At 43.2% G+C, this 19,644-nt stretch overlaps 1 protein-coding gene across 1 annotated transcript in view; it reads left to right on the top strand.

Moving 5' to 3' along the window:
* Window positions 1-1,112: 1,112 nt before the first annotated feature.
* Window positions 1,113-19,644, top strand: part of spen (spen family transcriptional repressor) — a 29,979-nt gene continuing 11,447 nt past the window's right edge. The window contains exons 1-10 of the mRNA XM_056273934.1: window positions 1,113-1,364; window positions 4,172-4,492; window positions 12,132-12,743; window positions 16,425-16,582; window positions 16,780-16,980; window positions 18,406-18,557; window positions 18,696-18,821; window positions 18,998-19,111; window positions 19,197-19,310; window positions 19,449-19,549. Of these exons, the coding sequence (XP_056129909.1) occupies window positions 1,282-1,364; window positions 4,172-4,492; window positions 12,132-12,743; window positions 16,425-16,582; window positions 16,780-16,980; window positions 18,406-18,557; window positions 18,696-18,821; window positions 18,998-19,111; window positions 19,197-19,310; window positions 19,449-19,549 (1,982 nt within the window). The 5' untranslated portion in view covers window positions 1,113-1,281. The remainder of the gene's footprint in view (window positions 1,365-4,171; window positions 4,493-12,131; window positions 12,744-16,424; window positions 16,583-16,779; window positions 16,981-18,405; window positions 18,558-18,695; window positions 18,822-18,997; window positions 19,112-19,196; window positions 19,311-19,448; window positions 19,550-19,644) is intronic.

Here is a 19,644-nt window from a genome sequence, read left to right as displayed (position 1 = left end):
ACCAGAAAAACCATCAAGACTGTTTTAGCATGACAACGACTACGATGTAGGCTACGTCATCGTTTTGTGAGATGTTGCTCGGAGCGTATCACTCTGTCATTTGATTAATAAACGCAACAGCATTTATAACAATCACACACACATATATATATATATGTATATATGAGATATATGAGAGAGGGAGAGTTCCTAGTGCAAATCATTGTGTGGAGTAACTTGTAAAGGTAAAAAAACTGATGTTGTTTTTGTTGTTATTACTGCAGCAGATTTGACCTTTGACGATAAGATAGTGGATGATAAATAAGAAAGGATACTTAGGGTTTGAGGAAGTGTCTTCGAAGTACTGTTTTTTTATCTAGAGTCGAACGCAAGATGTGAGCAACAGCTACGATTCTGTGTGGTCCTGCGGATAGATCTTTGTGCAATGTACCCACATCAAGTATCCCAGTGTGTACACCAAAGAGACACTGCTTGTATAACCTAATACGATAACTAGTTGCGCAACCCCCCCCCCCCCCGCCGCCGAATATCAATTTCTATGTTCCGAGGAAGTTAAGTCAGTTGTTGTGAATATGAATAACTTCCATAGCCAGCAACCATTCAGTCAGTGCGGGGATCTTAACTGTAATCGGGGGGGTTCTTATTTCTAATGACTGTATAGCATCTCGGGGCTGCTCCATACATTTCACAATCAGAATCATGTTTATTGGCCATATACTAGGTACATGGAATATATATATATATATATTTCATGCAGGCAATTCATTGATAATAAGGTAACAACTACCCCAGAAAGTTGAATCAGGTCACCTGACCACAAAGCTTCGTGGGAGAAACGTTTCTGGGTTTTCTGCTGCCGGATTATTGAGCATGCGTTTCATTACAATCGCATATGTGGGCCAAAAGCAAACGGAGGGGGACACAAACAAGACTTGTCATAAGCGCTTCGTAGCTGGCTTGTATGGCGCATGCGCACACAGCATTCCCGACCGAAAAAAAAAGTTCACACACCGCGCCGGGTTGTCGGGGACGCGCCCTCAGAGTGACGGGAGCGCGGTGGAAGCGCGTTCGCGAGGTGCGGGGCCGCGCGCCGACGAGAGAGCGAGAGAGAGGAGTATCAGACAGCGTGAGAGGATCCAGGCCGGTGTTACGTCGGGTCAACACGGAGAGGCACCGCCGGTCCACGGCGTCGGTTCTGCAGCGTATTGTCATTTCGCACGGGGGGGGGGGATACTGCCGTCGCAAACTCACCTGTATGACCGGGGAACAGGGGCTCGCAGTATGGTCCGGGAAACCAGACATCTATGGGTGGGAAATTTACCCGAAAATGTGCGAGAGGAGAAGATCATTGAGCACTTCAAGCGGTGAGTAAACGCTGACGTGCTACGGCGCGTTGCCAGCGCGCATACATAAATACACGGAATTAAAACAAGAAAAAATCGGCCCCTCTCGCCGGCGTCTCGTTTCGGTCGGGGGCGAAGAAGCAGGCGGGCGGTTTCCCCCTGTCGCGGGTCGCCGTCTCGGGCAACTGTCAGCTCGGGCTCGCTCGCCTCGACATCCTCGCAGCGAACGTTGGCGGAGGAGATAGCCCAGCGTGCACACCGAGCTAGCTAGGCGCCGTTTGGGATCGCAACCTGTCAACACACTCCGGCTTCTCGCACGCCTTTTCTCGGTGTCCGTGGGGCGGGGGGGGGGGGTTAAGGACCTTCCCCACAAGCCGACCCCCCCCCCCCAAAAATCAACATTATCAGTTGGCTACAGCGCAGAAGCAAAGCCCCGGGCTGGCTACCTGACTGGTTTAGCCGTGGGTTTGTGTCGGCTTCGCGCAAGGTGTGCGTTTGACCCCCGGGGGAAACCGCCAGGGGAAACGCGGGGAACGCGTTAGCCGGTGTCTCGCCTGACTTCCCGCGAGTTGGCTAGGCGAGCCGTGGACGTCTTGTGTGTCGCCGCGCGCTTAATTAGCCCCGCGTTCTCAAGCGTCCCGGGTGCAGTAGCGGGGCTTATGGTGGCGGCTGACTCCTTCGTCTGCCGAAAGGTGCAATTACTCGGTGGAGGTGACGCGTGATCCCGCCGCCACCTCGACCGCCAGCGAGCGCGTCGCAGAGGCACCGCGTTTAGCGTTAACGGTCGCCATGTGTAATCGGCGTAGTTCCGAATTTCAAGCGATCCCGATCGTTTCTCTGCAACGCACGAAAGTAAACATGTGTTTTTGGGATCCTCGTTCCAACCATCTTCTTCTTCTGCTTGCTCGGCCGCTTTTTGCGACGTCGGTTTGCGTAACCGATGCGCCTCGAGTACAACTGATTCCTTATGCAATAAACATGAAACCTGGTCAATGTGATTTCTTTTTCTCTCTCAAGCGTTATTATTATTTAACGGGAGGTCAACGTGTGCCATTTGGAAGGCAGCAGCGTGCCGAGTGCCTGCAGTGCTTTTTTTTTTTTACTTCTTCGTTGTCTTTGTTGAGCAGCAGCAGCAGCAGGGGAGAGAGAGAGAGACTCGCAAAACGTCTTTTCTTTTCTTTTTCTGTGGCTTCTCACGGTTATCTGCGCGCAATCGCGTTTGGTTGCTGGCTGGAAGTGGCTCGGCTGTCAAGGGAAAAAAAACACAGCCCGCATATCTGGCCGATACGTGCTGGAGGAGACTATTCTGTTGACTATATATACACACGATAGACGTTTGTGTTTTTATGCGTCTCAATATGACAGCGTGCATTGTCTAAACCGGACAGAATCATCCAGACGAATTTGCATATTGCACGAGGTCTGCCCCGACCGACACGTAATCCGAAATGCTGTGGAACCTCGAGAGACCACTGTTTTAAAGATATCAACCCACCTTCTTCTTCTTCTTCTTCTTCTTTTTATTAAAGCCTTTGCGTTATCTCGCGCCCCCTCGTTACAATATATACGTTTCGACTCGCAGACATTTGGGGGGGGGCGCTATGGCTCGAGTCCACCGCGTAGCCCCCCCTCGGCTGTTTCATTGTAATGTTTTGTGCTACCTTGACGTGCACGTAAATGTCTGCTAATCTGTGCGGTTGAAGGTATAAATGCGGCTTGTTGGGGCGTCCGGGGCTCTTAAGATAACCGAGCGTGGCGGGGCGCGGAGGGCGGACTGCTCGGGGTGAGGCCCCCCCCCCCGGTAGCGTCGCTACCTCAGCCACAGTGCGAGGGAAGGTACTCCGAATATATGCAGGTGCATGACAGCCCAATGTGTGATAGAAGTCATTGAAGATGGGGGACGGCAGAATGAGTAAGCAGTGTGAACAGCTTTCTAAAATGGCGTCCAAGGCTATTCAGTGTGGGGGGACTTGTGTACCAATATATTTATGCATGCACTCTACTGTCTTTCCGGGGGGGGGGGGGGGAGAGAAAACGCTTTCGAAAGATTTTTTTTGGGGGGGGGGAAACATGCGAATGTGATATCTGGTTATTTGGAAATATTAACCAGATTTATAAATGCATATGATAAGGGTTTTCTGCGCTCATCACACCCATCACCAAGGAGGTTATTTATGCAGTTAGGTGGAGGGGCAAACAAATGGGAGGAACACACACGTGTGTCAATATGAAAAGCGTTACCCTTTTTTTTGTGCTGCTGCTCTTCTCCAGGTGCCAACCCCCCCCCCCTGCAAACCTGCGCCTGAAGCGTTTTTTGCTCAAGCCAAATAAGCGGCGTCTTTCGATGAAATATTATTGTGCGTCTGGATTGTGGAAACCCACGAATGGCGAACCAGGAAGTGATACGTGTTCTTCTATATTGCTGTGTTCAGACCTCATCTTAGCTCTCTTTTGCCGCACCACTCGACAATGACAATACACATTGTTGGGTGGTATATGCGTTTATTAACATGCTATGTGCTAATGTCCCCAGTCCGGTTGGTGGATTGCTGTTGCTTTACAAGGGGGCTGTAGAGTGATAAATCGTGAGTTTAAGCCAGCTCTCTGTGTGTTAAAGGAACTTGCCTGCCTCCCCCCCGCCCCCCTCCTGCACTGACAGCCAGTCAGCCATCAGTATGCAAGGTGAAATGTGTCCTTTGAACAACAATGGCGGCACATTGAATCCCACCCAGAGACCGTAGTTGGAAAAAGTAGGAACTGAAAACTGTAACGTAGCAGGTTTTTAAAATGGCCTTCATTTTTCTTTCCCCTCTGTTGTTCCCCTTTAGATATGGACGAGTGGAGAGTGTCAAGGTCCTCCCGAAGCGGGGCTCAGAAGGTGGAGTTGCAGCCTTTGTGGATTTTGTGGACATTAAAAGTGCTCAGAAGGCTCACAACGCCATCAACAAGATGGGAGACAGAGACCTGCGTACAGATTACAATGAACCAGGCACAATTCCCAGTGCTGCGAGGGGCCTGGACGATAGTCTGTCCTTAAGCTCTCGCGGCAGGGATGTATCAGGGTTCACAAGGGCGGCAGGGGGACCAGTATATGGACCCCCTGCATCGCTCCACAGCAGAGATGGACGCTATGAACGCAGACTAGACGGGTAAGTGGACACAGTTTCTCTGAAGGCAGGGGAACCTTGGTTTCTTGTAACACGTTACTCCCAAGCATCTTTCCACCATCTAATCATTTACTTGGTCGGGGGTTAAAGAGGAGGAAAGAGAGTTCGTGCTCAGGGATTTATCCTTTAGGGATCCCCTCTAAACTCCTCAGAGTGCTGCCATCACTCCTGGATTCATACTTAAGGTAAACACCAAGATATACTGTAAATGTGGGCATATTTTACATTCTGCACACAAATGTATCTCTTTTATGAGTAGTCGGTAGTGTAAGTGGCTGTTGGGGATTATCTTTGTGAGTTTAGACATTTCTCTGAGGTGGATGCATCATTTGCGGAAAATACGGGGCAAATATTGGACATCGTAAAAAATTCCCAGGATTAATGGAGATTGCTAGACAGAGAGAGAGAGAGAGAGAGAGGGAGAGAGAGAGAGAGAGTGGTCCATCGGTCTTTCCTGGGATTCCCATAATTTGGAGTTACCATGCCCTGCTCGATGGATTAATGTCACCTTTTCTATTGTCCTGTAACAAACAAACAAATGAGTACACATTTATACAAATAAGACACCTTAACCAATGTTTGGATTTGTCAAATTCGGTTCTCCGCATCCCTCTTGGAGGTGGATGTATTCACCTCTGCTGGAGTTTTGTGGATAATTTATCAGGATATGTATTCCTCCCCTGTTGGATTAATACCATCCAGACATCTAAAGGATATTCTATCAGGCTACAGGTATGTTTTTTTTTTCCTTTCTGTTTTGGTTCTGTTTGGGATTATTTGTAAAATCAGGACACTACACTTAAGTAATGGGAGACCTCTACTGGTGATCAAACTCCATAGAGACAACGGCAACCGTGAGCAAATGACTTTTTTTTCTTCTTCTTCATGGTTTTTTTTTTTGGTCACATTTTTGCTTTTGAGTGACTTGAGACTTACACATTTGGCATGGACCAATGTGGACTATGTTTGGATCATTGTAACCAGAGAGGCGGGATGGAAATTCGTAACTGGAAAATGGTGTTGTCAGTGCCATTGGAGATTACTTACCTCTTGCCTGTGGATTACCTCACACTTCTCTGCATGTGGAACTATAACTCCACTTGGATACGGCTGCAGCAAGAATCACAAGTCTGTGTTGTGTCTGAACTGTGTTGAAAAACTTCCCATTTAACGAGCCTTGGTTATGAGACTGATGGCGAGTTCTCCTGTTTGTGATGGGAGAATCCTGGATTGAACCAAAGATCTGAACATCTGTGCGCTTCAAAACTGTCATGTCCCCCCCCCCCCCCCCAAGTGATTGAATACAAAACAGAATATGAACAAGAAATTTGGATTACCGGTGACAGACGGTGATCACCCCTTCTAGTGTTGCTCTGATTTTCTTTCCCTTCGTTGGTGGAATCAGACGGCTTTAAGACACTCGGATGTGCAGGACTTGTCCAAATGAAGATGAAAGACTTCATTTTTCCAGCAGCCTCTCCTCAGTCAATGGAGCGTTAAGTATTGAAGATGGACTCCTGGATAATGTCACTTTTTGTGTTTTATATTTTTAAAAAATGTCAGACTAGAAGTGTAACACTGATCCTATTTTTGCACATTAGTTTTTTCCTAATTTTTGAATGGATGTATGGCTTTAGTGTTGTCCCCCCCCCCCCAAAATATACAAGATGTCAAGCTGGATCCGTACAAGGCCTAGATGTATGTACATCTTTATTTTTACGTAAGGTGTGTACTCCAGCTCATCCCTGAACCTGAGGTCTCCTGCCACGCTGACTGAGGATTATCTAACCTTGGACAGTTTTGCTTCAGTTTTCATCCCCGTTCAACATTTTTTTTTGCTCACAAAGCTCTATCTCCCTAGATTTTATTTGGAATTATAGTTCAAGTTACCACTCTCTCAAAAGGTTGGTATGCCCTGCCCTGTGTATTTTAGCTGTTCTCTCTAACCTCCTAGTTTGAACCCTGTCTCTCTCCATTTCCCCCACTAACCCCAGTAGCCAGTAAGCAGATTGTTGTTATTACTGCCTGTTTTGTCTACACTATGCACATTCTGTACCTTTCCTTTTTTTATATTGTTTTCCTTTTCCCTCCTCTCACCTTCCACCCTTTCCCAAACCCTTATCTCTGCTGCTGTCCCGACACTAAATAGCTTCATGTTGCAGGCATTTTTCACATGAAAAGTCCTCAAATTGAAAAAGGCTGGCTTAATGCAACCGTTCTTTTATTGGCTTCGGGTTGTTTTAATTCACTGCACCTTTTTGGAATGACAGCGAAACAGAGGTTAATGATATTAAAATTAGTCTCCGTCCAATTTTACTTTTTGCCCGCACATCCTATCTTACCACCCGTTTCGGTGTTTTCCTAGGTCAAAGGGGTTCAATTTGCAGTTAATGTAATCAAATTGAAGGTGATATTCACATTGTCATTTAATCTTGCCATATGTTTGCAGATTTGGTGCTGTCGTCAGAATTTTCTGCTGTCTCTTTAGTTTAGCTCAGTGGAGCAAAACTCAAATAATAGGATTTTAGCGTAAAGCCGGTCAAAAGAGACAGTCTTAAAGTTGGAATCTAAACATTGAAAACAGCCATAAATACAATCTCAAAACAATTGGGTTGCTTATGCCATAAGGTTTAACATCAAGCAGTAAATACGAGCAGGGAATTGTAAAAAAAAAAAAAAAAAAACAACCCCCCCCCGTCCGCCCAAAATACAACTTATCGATTTGCCAAATAAATGAAAGCCACACCACAAGGGGATTTTTTTTTTTAATTGAAATTGTGCTGGCGGCGTGTCTGCATATAGTTAACATGACTTGATTTTGTTTGCCTCATCCAAAACGTGCTAATATAAAATGTGCTAGAATATTTTTTACAATCCTCATGAATAATGTAAAACCTGTTTAGATAAAAGTGAGACTGAAGGTTATCTATTGTGAGTCTGTGCTACCAAATTAGCATTTTTGGAGAGCATCTAGGGGTCAAGGTAATCCATCACTTTCACAGCGGACATGGTCATCCATGAGATGATATTCATGAATACCGCACAAAAATGATTAAATCACATGCGCTCAAATTGAATTCGCCCAGAACCTGCTGTACCAAAGTATGGAGAAGTGAATTATTGGCTCACTCCTTCACCTGAACCTTTTGTTTTCCCTTCCATCCATTAGAGAACATTAATGCAATCTTTTGTTCTTGTGAACAATGGCGTATCTCCCGATCGAAGTGTAAAAAATGCAGCTGCTATTAGCCTGGAATAATGTTGGACCATATAAATTCCATGCATACTGTGTTTTATGGTGATTTAAATTTTATTGATCTCCGTAACACATTGTTCAGTTCGCTCTCACTGAAATAAACAATTCAGGGATTTACCATGTAATCCCCAAAATCTAGCTACGGGATGCAAATTATAAGCAAATCTTGGACAATTTATCCTGGACCAGAAAAAAGTCAATATTCATTATAAATGCTGAATTTTAAAGGGACATTTTAAAATGCTTATCTTTTGGGTCATTAGCCAAGACTCCTTTCACAGAGAGAGAAGGCGGTGGTGTAGTGCTTTTTGTCAAATGGTCACAGCCCTGTCCCAGTTTAAATAATGAGCACAATTCTACATTAAAAATTTTAAATGCTGTCAAATTATGACTTCTTGGGGTGCATTTCTGTGTTTTTGGTTATTTGGCCTGCTTCACATGTAACTGTTTGAAAACCATTAAAAGCTTCTTGCTGTGAGAAAATGTGACCCAAACGTTCTCCTCACCACCGGTTTGTGGACATTGAATGAAAATGGCTCTCCGAGAAGTAGATTTATTTGCATTATTTGAGTATGGCTTTACAACTCTTCCATCAAATAAGCCCCACTGTATTTTAGCTTGGTAAGCAGAAAAGAAAATTTTTGCGTTTTTGACACTAGTGATGGCAGCAACAGAGATGATGAATGTGGACCCTTTGAAGGTCCACAGCAGTAGAATTGTGGAAACCCACTTAAGATTGTAGAAGTTATTGTGTAATTATGCATAGTGGCATGTCACAGCGCTATTAAGAGAAACTTGTCCTTGATATTTCAAAGACATCTTAGACATTTTTCCTCGCAGATTTGCACTAGCATTGTTTTTTTTTTTTTTTACCCCCCCCCCTTTCTCCCCAATTGTATCCGGCCAATTACCCCACTCTTCCGAGCTGTCCCAGTCACTACTACACCCCTTCTGCCGATCCGGGGAGGGCTGCAGACTACCACATGCCTCCTCCGATAGGTGTGGAGTCACCAGCCACTTCTTTTCACCTGACAGTGGGGAGTTTCACCAGGGGGCACTAGCATTGTTAACAAAATACCAATGCAATTTGGAGCTAATTTCTAAATGGGGGGGAGGGGGGGAGCTATTTTAAAATTCCCCTGGCCATGTGTTTGTTCTGGATATATCCAAAAATGGAAATGTAGAATCATGGAGATAATTTCTGGTGGGGAGCCAGGTATTCTCATGAGACCAACTCCTCAAAACCGCGATTTAAAGTCTTGTTTATGCTGATAGCCTGGTTTGTGCCAATAGTCAGAAATCTGGCTGCCAAGCGAGACTAGGGGGTCGGTCGGCAAACAGCAATCCAGAAAGATATTGATTACATCTTCACAAAACTGAAATGGAAAGAACAAACATTCTGACACATTTGTTTGCTTTTAAATAAGGTGAACTAGGTCATTTCACAGAATGATTTATTTTCCCAAATTTTAGGCCCCTCTCTTACTTGAGATTGTACATAATAAATTTCAGATCCTCATTCTGGATTACCCTGTTGCACTGTGAAGATGATGCGTGTGTGTGTGTATGTATATATATATATATTTTTCCCAAGGAAAACAAATCGAACTGAAAAATTACAGTTGAAAGATTCTATTATTTTTTTTTACATTTTAACATCCCCAAATCCCATTTACCCACATCCTGCTCCCCTCTATCTACTCCTACCCCATCCTGCAGGCCCTTTCTCAGAACAGAATTAAACCATATTACAGTAGGTTAAATATAAACACGAAAAAGGAAACAAAAAATAAATGAATAAAAGATGATGCATATAGTTGTACATAGGTTTCAGTTTTTGTGTTTGCCTGTAAAATATACCAAGTTTTAAATTGTCACTATCACATTCTTCAACTGTCTAAATAACCTTAATTTCTTGTTCCAATGCCACAATATCACACAGGGACTTAAAATAAAGCAGTGAATTAATTATTGTATTAATTATTTTATTTCTTATTTTTTTGAAGGGCCATTTAGCTTTTTCATGCAAATCTGTGCTTGGTGGTATTTGGTGATGCACTAGTGCAGGTTTGTCTGAGACCTTGCGAGAGCTGAGAAGAGAACCTGATTGTGGGGTTCATGAAATTAGTTCTTCACCCATTGCTTGTTTTTCATTTGCTCCACAACCTTGTCCTCCTTGCTTTAGTCAAAGGGAGTCGTATAGTATTTTGAATGGTACACCGTGCAGTGTTGATATAAATCAATTAATTCATTCTAAAATTTAAAAAAAAATGGTTAAGCAGGGTTTAGGTTATCCAGGAATTTATATAGTCAAGGGATGTGAATGGTAATGAACATTAGGAGAAGACTTAACATATTCATTCTGGTCTTCCAAATATTCTGCAAATATATAAAAAAGAACTTAACGTAACCTCACTTGAGGAAAACATAAACAAACATTCCTTCAACATTTCCAATTTCTCCCCCTCACATACACTTTTTTCTTTATTCTAGTGTATTTTGAACTGCAGGTTGCATTGGTTGATTTAGCATAGCATGTAAGAGATCTTGCAGTCCACTGTCAGGATCTGGTCTTGCAAGGATGGTGATCTGTTGTTGCACCAACCATATGCCCCGTGTCGCAATGGCATGCAGATATCATTTTATTTCAGAGAAGCCACATTAGGTGTCCCACCCGCTCATTGTGGGGATGGAGTAAGACTCAGCTGAGCATTGTCGCCGAACTCGGTTTTGTTCACTTGATTCAGAAAAAAGATGTACAAATCAGAAAAAAAACAAAAACAAAAACCCAGACACTTGGTGTTTTCTCAGGAAAAGTTTTGTTCACACACGAGCAAAATTGGAAAACAAATGGCTGAAAGTGCTCCCTTGTCAAAGTCAGCCTAAAAAGCCAACACATCTCATTTTAGCGTTAGTCTTCGACGTAATTCTGTGTTAGCTTTAAAATAAGCTGCCTATTCATTTTTTATTTTCTCCCAAAAGCTCTTAATGTGCCCGTTGATGTTTAAATATTTTCAATTTTGCATGTTACATTTATTTGATAGATTATACCAGCTTATTTTTGTTCATATTTAAAATGAGAACAATAGTTAAGTGTTTCAAGCAAAATATTTCAAAATTGTTTTAAAAGAAGAGGTATATTGGTTCCCAGAACAGTAATCATAAGCAAACAAAGATCTGTTATTTGGATTTTAACGCCAGTACCTCTGAGGGCTGTGTTAGAATTACATAAAAATATGTTGCAGTGTTTCCACTGGAAACACTAGGGGTTGGTAATTTGATCTCTGCTGTAATAAACAACACCAACCAAAATGTTCATCACCTATTTAAATGAGTGGAAAGTTTTCACAGTAGGCCTCCCATATGCACCGACTGCCTGCCCATTGTTACGACTAGTTTCAGCCTTTATACATCAAGTCAACCAAGTTCATAACTACTGTGTTAAGTAGGCAAACAAAGAATTCTCTTTCATGTAGATACTTCAAATATTCAAGTGCCAAGGTTTTTTTTCATCGTTTTTTTTTTCCAATGTTGGCTAAGTCAGTTTGCACATAGAGGGAATCTGACTCAGCTAGAGGGTGAACTGTAACACAAGGGGACATATACACAATGTTGGGGCGGCATAGTGGCCTCGTAGCAAGAAGGTCCTGGGTTCGAACTCCAGTCCCTCCCAGGTCCTTTCTGTGTGGAGTTTGCATGTTCACCCCGTGTCTGTGTGGATTTCCTCCGGGTGCTCTGGTTTCCTCCCACCATCAAAAAAGACATAGGGTTAATACTCCTGTCTGTGCCCCAGACCAAGGCAATGGAAAGAAGAACTGGAGTTGGTCCCCGTGTACTGCAGCTGCCCACTGCTGTACAATAGGATAGGTTAAATGCAGAGAATAAATCCATTGTAAGAAGACAATGGAAAAAATAAAATAAAATAAAGTGGCTTTAAAAATGTTGCATGGTGGATAAATTGACCTTGTCTAAAGAAAACCTGAATGCCTACGTACATCAAAATTGGAAAAGTAGTAAAGACATTAGGGAATAATAAGTATGCTTCTGTACAGAGTGCAAAAGCAAGAACTAACAGTTACACAAATGAGAAAAATCACGACTTTGAGGGTCTTCACCACACAGTATTAACATTAACATATTTAGTATTACACTGCTGAGGAACATATTGTACTAACAAGCAAAGCCTATAAATATTGGGGATGATAACCTTTGTATTTAAACCCTTTGTTTATTGCAAGGCTGTCCTGTTCTTGTTGATGTGTTATAATTGAAAGAAACACCAGATGCACTTGATAGTGTTGGTTGTTGTTAACTGTATGTGTAACACATGATGTTCTGTCTCTCCATGTCTTCCCTGTCACTCAGGACGGCTGAAATTCGAGATCGAGCATACGATCACAGTGCCTATGGACATCATGAGCGAGCTGGTAGCAGCTTCGAACGCCACCGACACTATGAAACGGACTATTATCGTGATGCCAGGGAGCGAACTCTGAGCACAGGTGGGAGTGGATCTGGTACTTCCAGCGGATCTGGTGCGACAGTCTCGGTAGTCGGTGGAACTATTGTTGGTGCTGTTGCTGGCAGCACTGGAGCAGGTGGAGGGGCAGGGGCCGCAGCGGGTGGAAGTGGAGGATCTACGTCCAGTGGGGTTGGCTTCTACCGCTCCCACAGCAGGAGCCCGTGCCGCTTTGAGACACCAGAGCCGCGCTATGAATCTCGCGCGAGAGAACCCTTTACTTTGGCGAGTGTGGTTCATAGGGACCTTTACCGGGAGGAGAGGGGCCGTCGCGGGGACCGGTCGCACCGGCATAGTCGGAGCCGGTCTCCACACTCTACGCATTCGAGGAATCCCTCCCCCCAAAGACTGGCAAGTCACACCAGCCGTCCTCCTCATTCTCACAGCGGATCCGGCTCCCGCAGCCGCTCGTCCAGTTCAGACTCGGTCAGCAGCACCAGTAGCGGCACCAGTGGCAGGTGAGTAAAGCCACATTTTCACTGTCAAGGTGTCTAGTGTGCTCTCCTTTGACATGCACAGCAATTATAACTCTGGGCTAGGGTATCCTTAAGCTGTCTTTACCAAGCTATGGATGTTTACTTCACCAAGGCTAATTGGAGAGTGTATAATAATAACAATAATAATAATATATTGGATTTAAAGCACCTTCCAGGAAATCCAAGGACACTGTACAGTTGTACAGAACAACAAGAAGCAGTGATAAAGATAAATGAAAATAGAATAAACAGTAATACAAAAGAATTAGTTATGAATATTATATCTAGTAAAAATATATGTAAAGGAGCATGCTACACTGAGGGGAAAGCAAGCCTGAACAAGACAGTTTTGAGTCTGTTTTTGAAGGTGGTGATGGAGTCCGAGTTGCGGGTTGCTGGGGGAGAGAGAGTGTCAGAGCTTGGGGGCAGTGACATTGAAAGCCCGGTCCCCCATGGTATAGAGTCTAGTTGTTGGAATGGTGATGATTTCAGAGTCAGTGGACCCAAGACTGCGGGGAGGGGCGTGTATGTGGAGGAGGTTGGAGAGGTATGAGGGGTCAAGGCCATGGAGGGTCTTGTAAGGTGAAGAGCAGGATCTTATAGTTGATGCGGAATTTATCAGGGAGCCAAAGAAGGTGGTGCAGTGTAGGCGTGATGTTTTTCCAGGGTTTGGTGTGTATGAGGACCCTGGCTGCAGAGTTTTGGACATACCAGAGCCTGTCCAGGGGTTTGCCAACACCCCAAATAGGATGCCATTGCAGTAGTCCAGGTAAGATACAAAAGCATGTATGAGGGTCTCTGCTACAGGGTCTGTGGGGGATGGTCGCAGTCAAGAAATGTTACGGAGGTGGAAGAAAGCAAGATTCGGTGACAGACTTGATGTGGGGCTCAAAGGATAGAATGGGGTCTAAGACAACACCTAGATTTCTGACCTCAGAGGATGAGCAGATGGAACAGCCATCAGTGAACAGGACAAAGTCACCTACTTTGTTGAGCAGAGCCTTCAGAGCCACTAACATCAACTCAGTTTTATTGCTGTTGAGCTTGAGTAAGTTTGAAGTCATCCAGGTTTTGATGTCCTTAAGACAACCGATCAGAGATAGGGGAGGGAATTGTGAGGTGGGTTTGAAGTGGATGTAAATCTGTGTGTTGTCAGCATAACAGTGGCAGTTTAAGACCATGGTTTCAGATGATCTGGCCCAGAGGTAGCATGTATATGATGAACAGCAGGGGACCAAGCATGGAACCTTGAGGGACGCCTTGGTTGACAAGGGATTTTGAGTCCCCAAGAGACATGTACTGCTGCCGGTCAGTCACGTAGGATCTGAACCAATCCAGTGATGCCCACAACTGTTTCCATGCGGTTAATGAGAATGGTGTGACAAGACGGTGTCAAAGGCAGCAGAGAAGTCCAAGAGGATAAGGATGTTAAAATGGTAGGAATCAGCAGCAATGAGGAGGTTGTTAATGACTTTGACAAGGGCTGACTCCTTGCTATGCTTGGCCCGGAAACCTGACTGGAAAGGTTCGTACAGGTCATTGTTAGTCATATGACACTGTAATTGGGTAGCAACAGCCCGTTTCAGAGTGCTTGGAAGATTAACTTTGTTGCATGTAACTGCTGCAAAACACTTTGGGTTATATCGCTTCGATTTGCAGTGATTTATTTGCTATGGCTGTTAAGAGTTTGATATAAATCCAGGTGCTGCACAGTTCACTTTGCTTTATACTCATTGAACCTTACCTTTGAATTTTAGGGTTCCTGTGAAATTCAGGATTGCATAAAAGCCCCAAAAAGCAGTTCAGGAATATTTTTGTACTTTATAAATAGGTATCTATTTGATAGTAAAGTATCAAAATTCTGTTTAGTAACGTAAATTGACAAAAAGCTTGTAATTTTATATCACATATCTGAAACCATTGTTTTATATTCTATCTATTTAACAGTCTTTGTCATTTGCCATCGTATGGCAAAATGTGGGCAGGAAGGTTGGTGTGGCAAGTGGTCAAGTTTTTTCCATATGTATGAGTCTGTTGAATATAACATCAAATTGTTGATGTTCTTGATGATATTGTTGATGGTTCTAGGTGAATTTTGCTTTTTAGTTAAAGCTCAAGAGAGCACATGTGGGTTTTTTTTTCCAAACATGATGTTTCACTTTTGGTGTGATAAAAGCTTATAAAATGGTTTTAGCCATCATTAAACACTCGCAATAAGACATCATTGGCTTAGTTTTACTGCTTACATCTAAATGCTCCTCATAAATGCAAGTGAGATTTGCTCTCTTGTGCTTTGTGCGTGGATGCACGCACACCAAGATGAATATGATCCGACAGCAGCGAACGACTTCACTGTTCACCGCTTATTTTTGTTTGACTGCATCACCTTTGGACACTGCAGACTCTCCAAATGCATTCAGCGACACATGTGGTCTGATGAGGTAGTGCTACGAGGGGAGTTATAGGCGACGGCTGGTATGTTTTCTCACTGCCTGCCTCTATATACGGGTAATGCCTCCTCCCCCTCCGTGAGATCCAGTTGGAACTGGAAATTTCTGGCAACTGCTGGCTCCCTGCCCACTCCCACAGGCCAGGCTCCGTCAGCAGCACTTCCGGGAGTGTCTGAGAGCGGGAGGGGGACTGGAGAAGAAAATAAACAGCAGAGCCCCTCAACAACTGAGGCAGGCGCGGGAATGGAAGGGGGGAAAACTGAGAGGGAAAGGGGCGCATGAGACAGCTGTGAATTTTCTATTCACAAGTGTCAAATCATCTATGAATACTGATAGCCAGGTGCATTTCAGCACCATATAAACAAAGTGTGTGCGTGCGCGCATGTATGCGTGGGGGGGGGGTGCTCAGTGTTTTCTCCTCGGGCTTATAAGACACTGCAGAATTCACGACTGCTCCACAGAACCATTCCCTGTGTATTACGTCATTATTATTATACAGTTAATCCGCACTTGTTTTGCAATGTTCTTTCTTCAATATGACATCATTGATTGGTTTGTCGCTAGCTGGTTCACAAGTCATAGCATTTGTCACTTGCTTATGAGTCACCATTGCCGAAATTTTGTCTTTTTTTTTTTTTACTGCAGTCTTTTGCTTTGCTGTGAATTATAGCTGTATCCAGTCCCCGTGGAGAATTGCCCTTCATTCTAATTGCAATAGTTCTTAATACTACAAAATGATAACAATACTCTCTTAGATGATTTGTAAAACTAGACTGATTTTAATATCCAATATATCCATGGAATAAAATTTAATGATGTAAAGATTAGTGATAGTATTTTTTAGAAATATATTAACTGTACATCTTGGGGTGTTAGATGCCTTTGTGTCAGCAAAATATGTATACAAAATGTATGTTGCAGTCTTCATGTTTGTAGTTTTGTTTCTTTTTCATTTTTTGCTTTGGTAGGTTTTCTCAAAAGCCTGAATAATTACCTAAATTTATTTGTAGTATTTACCTTTGTACTATTATTTTGGAACTATATTGAACCATGTTCAAGAGGGTTAATATGGCTGTAAATGGCAATAGTTTCAATAGATAGTAGAGTAACAAGTTAACTCTCTTTACACAATAGACTCCTCTTATGTAATTGTAATGATCCTGTTGCAAAGTCCACAGACAGTTTTATTTGTGGTGTCTCCTTCCTGCTACAGTGATTCCAGCAGTAGCTCCAGTGATGACTCCCCAGCACGCTCAGTGCAGTCTGCCGCCGTTCCTGCTCCCTCAGCACTTCCTTTATCCTCTCTTGATAAGGATGAACCACGAAAAAGCTTTGGCATCAAGGTCCAAAATCTTCCTGTGCGCTCTACAGGTGAATTTTAAGAGGTTTTGGCCTTACCCAGGTTCAAAGAGCCTATTTTTAACCAAAATGCTTATTTTTACATGCACCTCAATTATTGAAACAGTTTAGCCAAAAATCATTATCTAAGATTTATTCTACAAACATGTCATTTTTTTTCCTGCTTACTTGTGAAAACCCGGTAACCTTATTTGATCTGTTGTCCTCAGATACAAGTCTGAAGGACGGTCTGTTCCACGAATTCAAAAAGCATGGAAAGGTCACATCTGTCCAAATCCATGGAGCCTCAGAGGAGCGCTATGGACTTGTCTTCTTTCGCCAGCAAGAAGACCAAGAGAAAGCCTTGGGAGCATCAAAGGGAAAGCTGTTTTTTGGAATGCAAATTGATGTCACTGCCTGGAATGGCCCTGGTATGTTCTAGCTAAACGATAAAAGCGATGAAAAAAATATCACTAACAACCTAAAAATGTACAAATATCAAGTTCCTGTTGAGGTTTCTGGCTCCTCTTTGCTTTCTAAATAAAAGCGCATTTGGAATGCCTTGATAGAAATAAGCATCTGTGGGCATCCGGGTAGCGTGGCAGTCTATTCCATTGCCTACCAACATGGGGATCGCCGGATTGAATCCCCATGTTGCCTCCGGCTTGGTCGGGTGTCCCTACAGACACAATTAGCTGAGTCTGTGGGTGGGAAGCTGGCTTTGGGTGTGTGTCCTGGTTGCTGCACTAGCGCCACCTCTGATCGGTCGGGGCACCTGTTCGGAGGGTGGGAGAGAACTGGGGGGAATAGCGTGAGCCTCCCACACGCTACGTCCCCCTGGTGAAACTCCTCACTGTCAGGTGAAAAGAAGCAGCTGGCGACTCCACATGTATCAGAGGAGACATGGTACTCTGCAGCCCTCCCCGGATCGGCAGAGGGGGTGGAGCAGCGACCGGGACAGCTTGGAAGAGTGGGGTAATTGGCTGGTTACAACTGGGGAGAAAAAGGGAGAACATTTTCCAAAAAAGAAATAAGCATCTGTGTATAGTGGTATATTGACTATAGTGACTAGTTAGGTCTTTCGACTTAATGTAGGTGTTCATGATACCTCTCTTGAATATGTTTACTAGTGTGTGTGTGTGTGTGTGGGGGGGTATTACCTTGGAATATTCCTACGAGCTCATAGGAGAATTCTATTAGAGAACACTGCTTACATCATACCATGGACTAGTCCCATCAAAAGATGGCCTCATATTATTTGGCTGTTATACAACAATGCAGAACAATCATGGAAACTAGTGACTAAACACCATCATGGATCCACAACCATGTTTCAAAGCTGGCCACAGCAATTGTTGATTTCAGTTTGTTTTCTCAAACGTAAACCACCAAATGTAAGAAAATGTGAAAGTTGACCTGTCAAGATGTTTTACTTCTTTCTATCTGTTGCTCAGAGTTTTGTAATTTTTACACTTTGTGTTTTAACCTTGGATACAAGCAATTTCTTAATGGCAACAGTTCCATATGCAGCAGTTTTGTGGCGCTACAATGGTTTTTGCTGAGACTGTGTAATAGATGTGTTAATACAGTTCTGTGGCAATTCTATGTTTTTCTGGTGGAGGGTTTAGGGACCCTCCTGGTATCCATCTATCCCTGTCAGTGAGCTTTGACCACTTGTCTTCCTTCCCAGTTACCTTTGGTCATGTTTGACTTATGATGTCATGAGACTTTTTTTTCCACCTTTGTAGCTTCTTTTGTTGTTGGGATATTCCTGTTATTTTGTCCACTCCTATTATATCACAGTTCTGAGTAATTGTTAAAGAATGCAAGGTTTATGATGAGTAATTCATTTTCAGAGACGGAAAGTGAGAATGAGCTCCGGCCTTTGGATGAGAGGATAGATGAATTCCACCCAAAAGCCACACGAACGTTATTTATCGGAAACTTGGAGAAGACCACAAGCTATCATGATCTGCTTAACATCTTTCAGCGCTTTGGCGAAATAGTGGTGGGTTTAAGGTTTAAATTGGTTGGGACAATAGGGCTGTAATTTTGCATGCTGTAATTTTTACAGTTTTCTTTTGAGATGGCTGTGCTTGTGAAGTTATTGTTAAGAGTTTATTTCTCTGTCATCATATTCTTAAAGGACATTGATATCAAGAAGGTGAACGGGGCCCCTCAGTATGCTTTCTTACAGTACTGTGACATCGCCAGTGTTTGTAAGGCCATTAAGAAGATGGATGGCGAGTATCTTGGCAACAATAGGCTAAAGGTCAGGATAATTATGTAAATGTTAGTTTTATCTTTGTCTTCATTGTCTCACACCTCTACTCAATCAAAATGGAAAGATTAAATTAGTATAATTCACAGTTTTCCCCCCCAATTCAATTCAATTACTCTTCTGTTGTTGATGAAATTATTTAATCAACTTCATCCCCACTGTTTCAGCTGGGCTTTGGAAAGAGTATGCCTACAACATGTGTATGGTTGGATGGATTAGCATCAAACACCACAGAGCAATTTCTTACTCGCCACTTCTGCCGCTATGGACATGTTGTTAAGGTAAATATATTGAATTTGCCATTGATATTTCCCCTGTGTTTTCCAATTTGTGTCACTGTGACCTTACTTACTCTTTATTTCATAGGTTGTGTTTGACAGAATGAAAGGCATGGCCCTTATTCTGTATAACAACATTGAATATGCACAGGCTGCTGTCAAAGAGACCAAGGGGTGGAAGATTGGGGGCAATAAAATCAAAGTGAGTGAAAAAAAATCTGAATTTGTTTTTTTACTAATGGACTCCAGACAGTGATAATCGCAGTGTCCTTTTTTAGATGTGTCAGTTTAGGTAGTTAGCACAAGATACAAATTTTCAAAAAATGTTGTTATTTTTCAGGTGGATTTTGCCAATCAGGAAAGTCAGATGGCTTTCTATCGATCAATGCAGGCATCTGGCCAGGACATTCGTGATTTTTATGACATTCTGTCTGAACGAAGGTTCGTGAGCTAGACTTTGTAGTGAAAAAGTTTTACACTTCAACATTCAGTAGTAATCCCAATGTAATTGTTACCAAGAAATGATCTAATTATGA

The sequence above is a fragment of the Lampris incognitus genome, chromosome 2 (genome assembly GCF_029633865.1).
Source record: "Lampris incognitus isolate fLamInc1 chromosome 2, fLamInc1.hap2, whole genome shotgun sequence".
NCBI lineage: Eukaryota > Metazoa > Chordata > Actinopteri > Lampriformes > Lampridae > Lampris > Lampris incognitus.
Note: the sequence above shows the minus strand (reverse complement) of the source record. Positions and strands in the feature narration are given on the sequence as shown.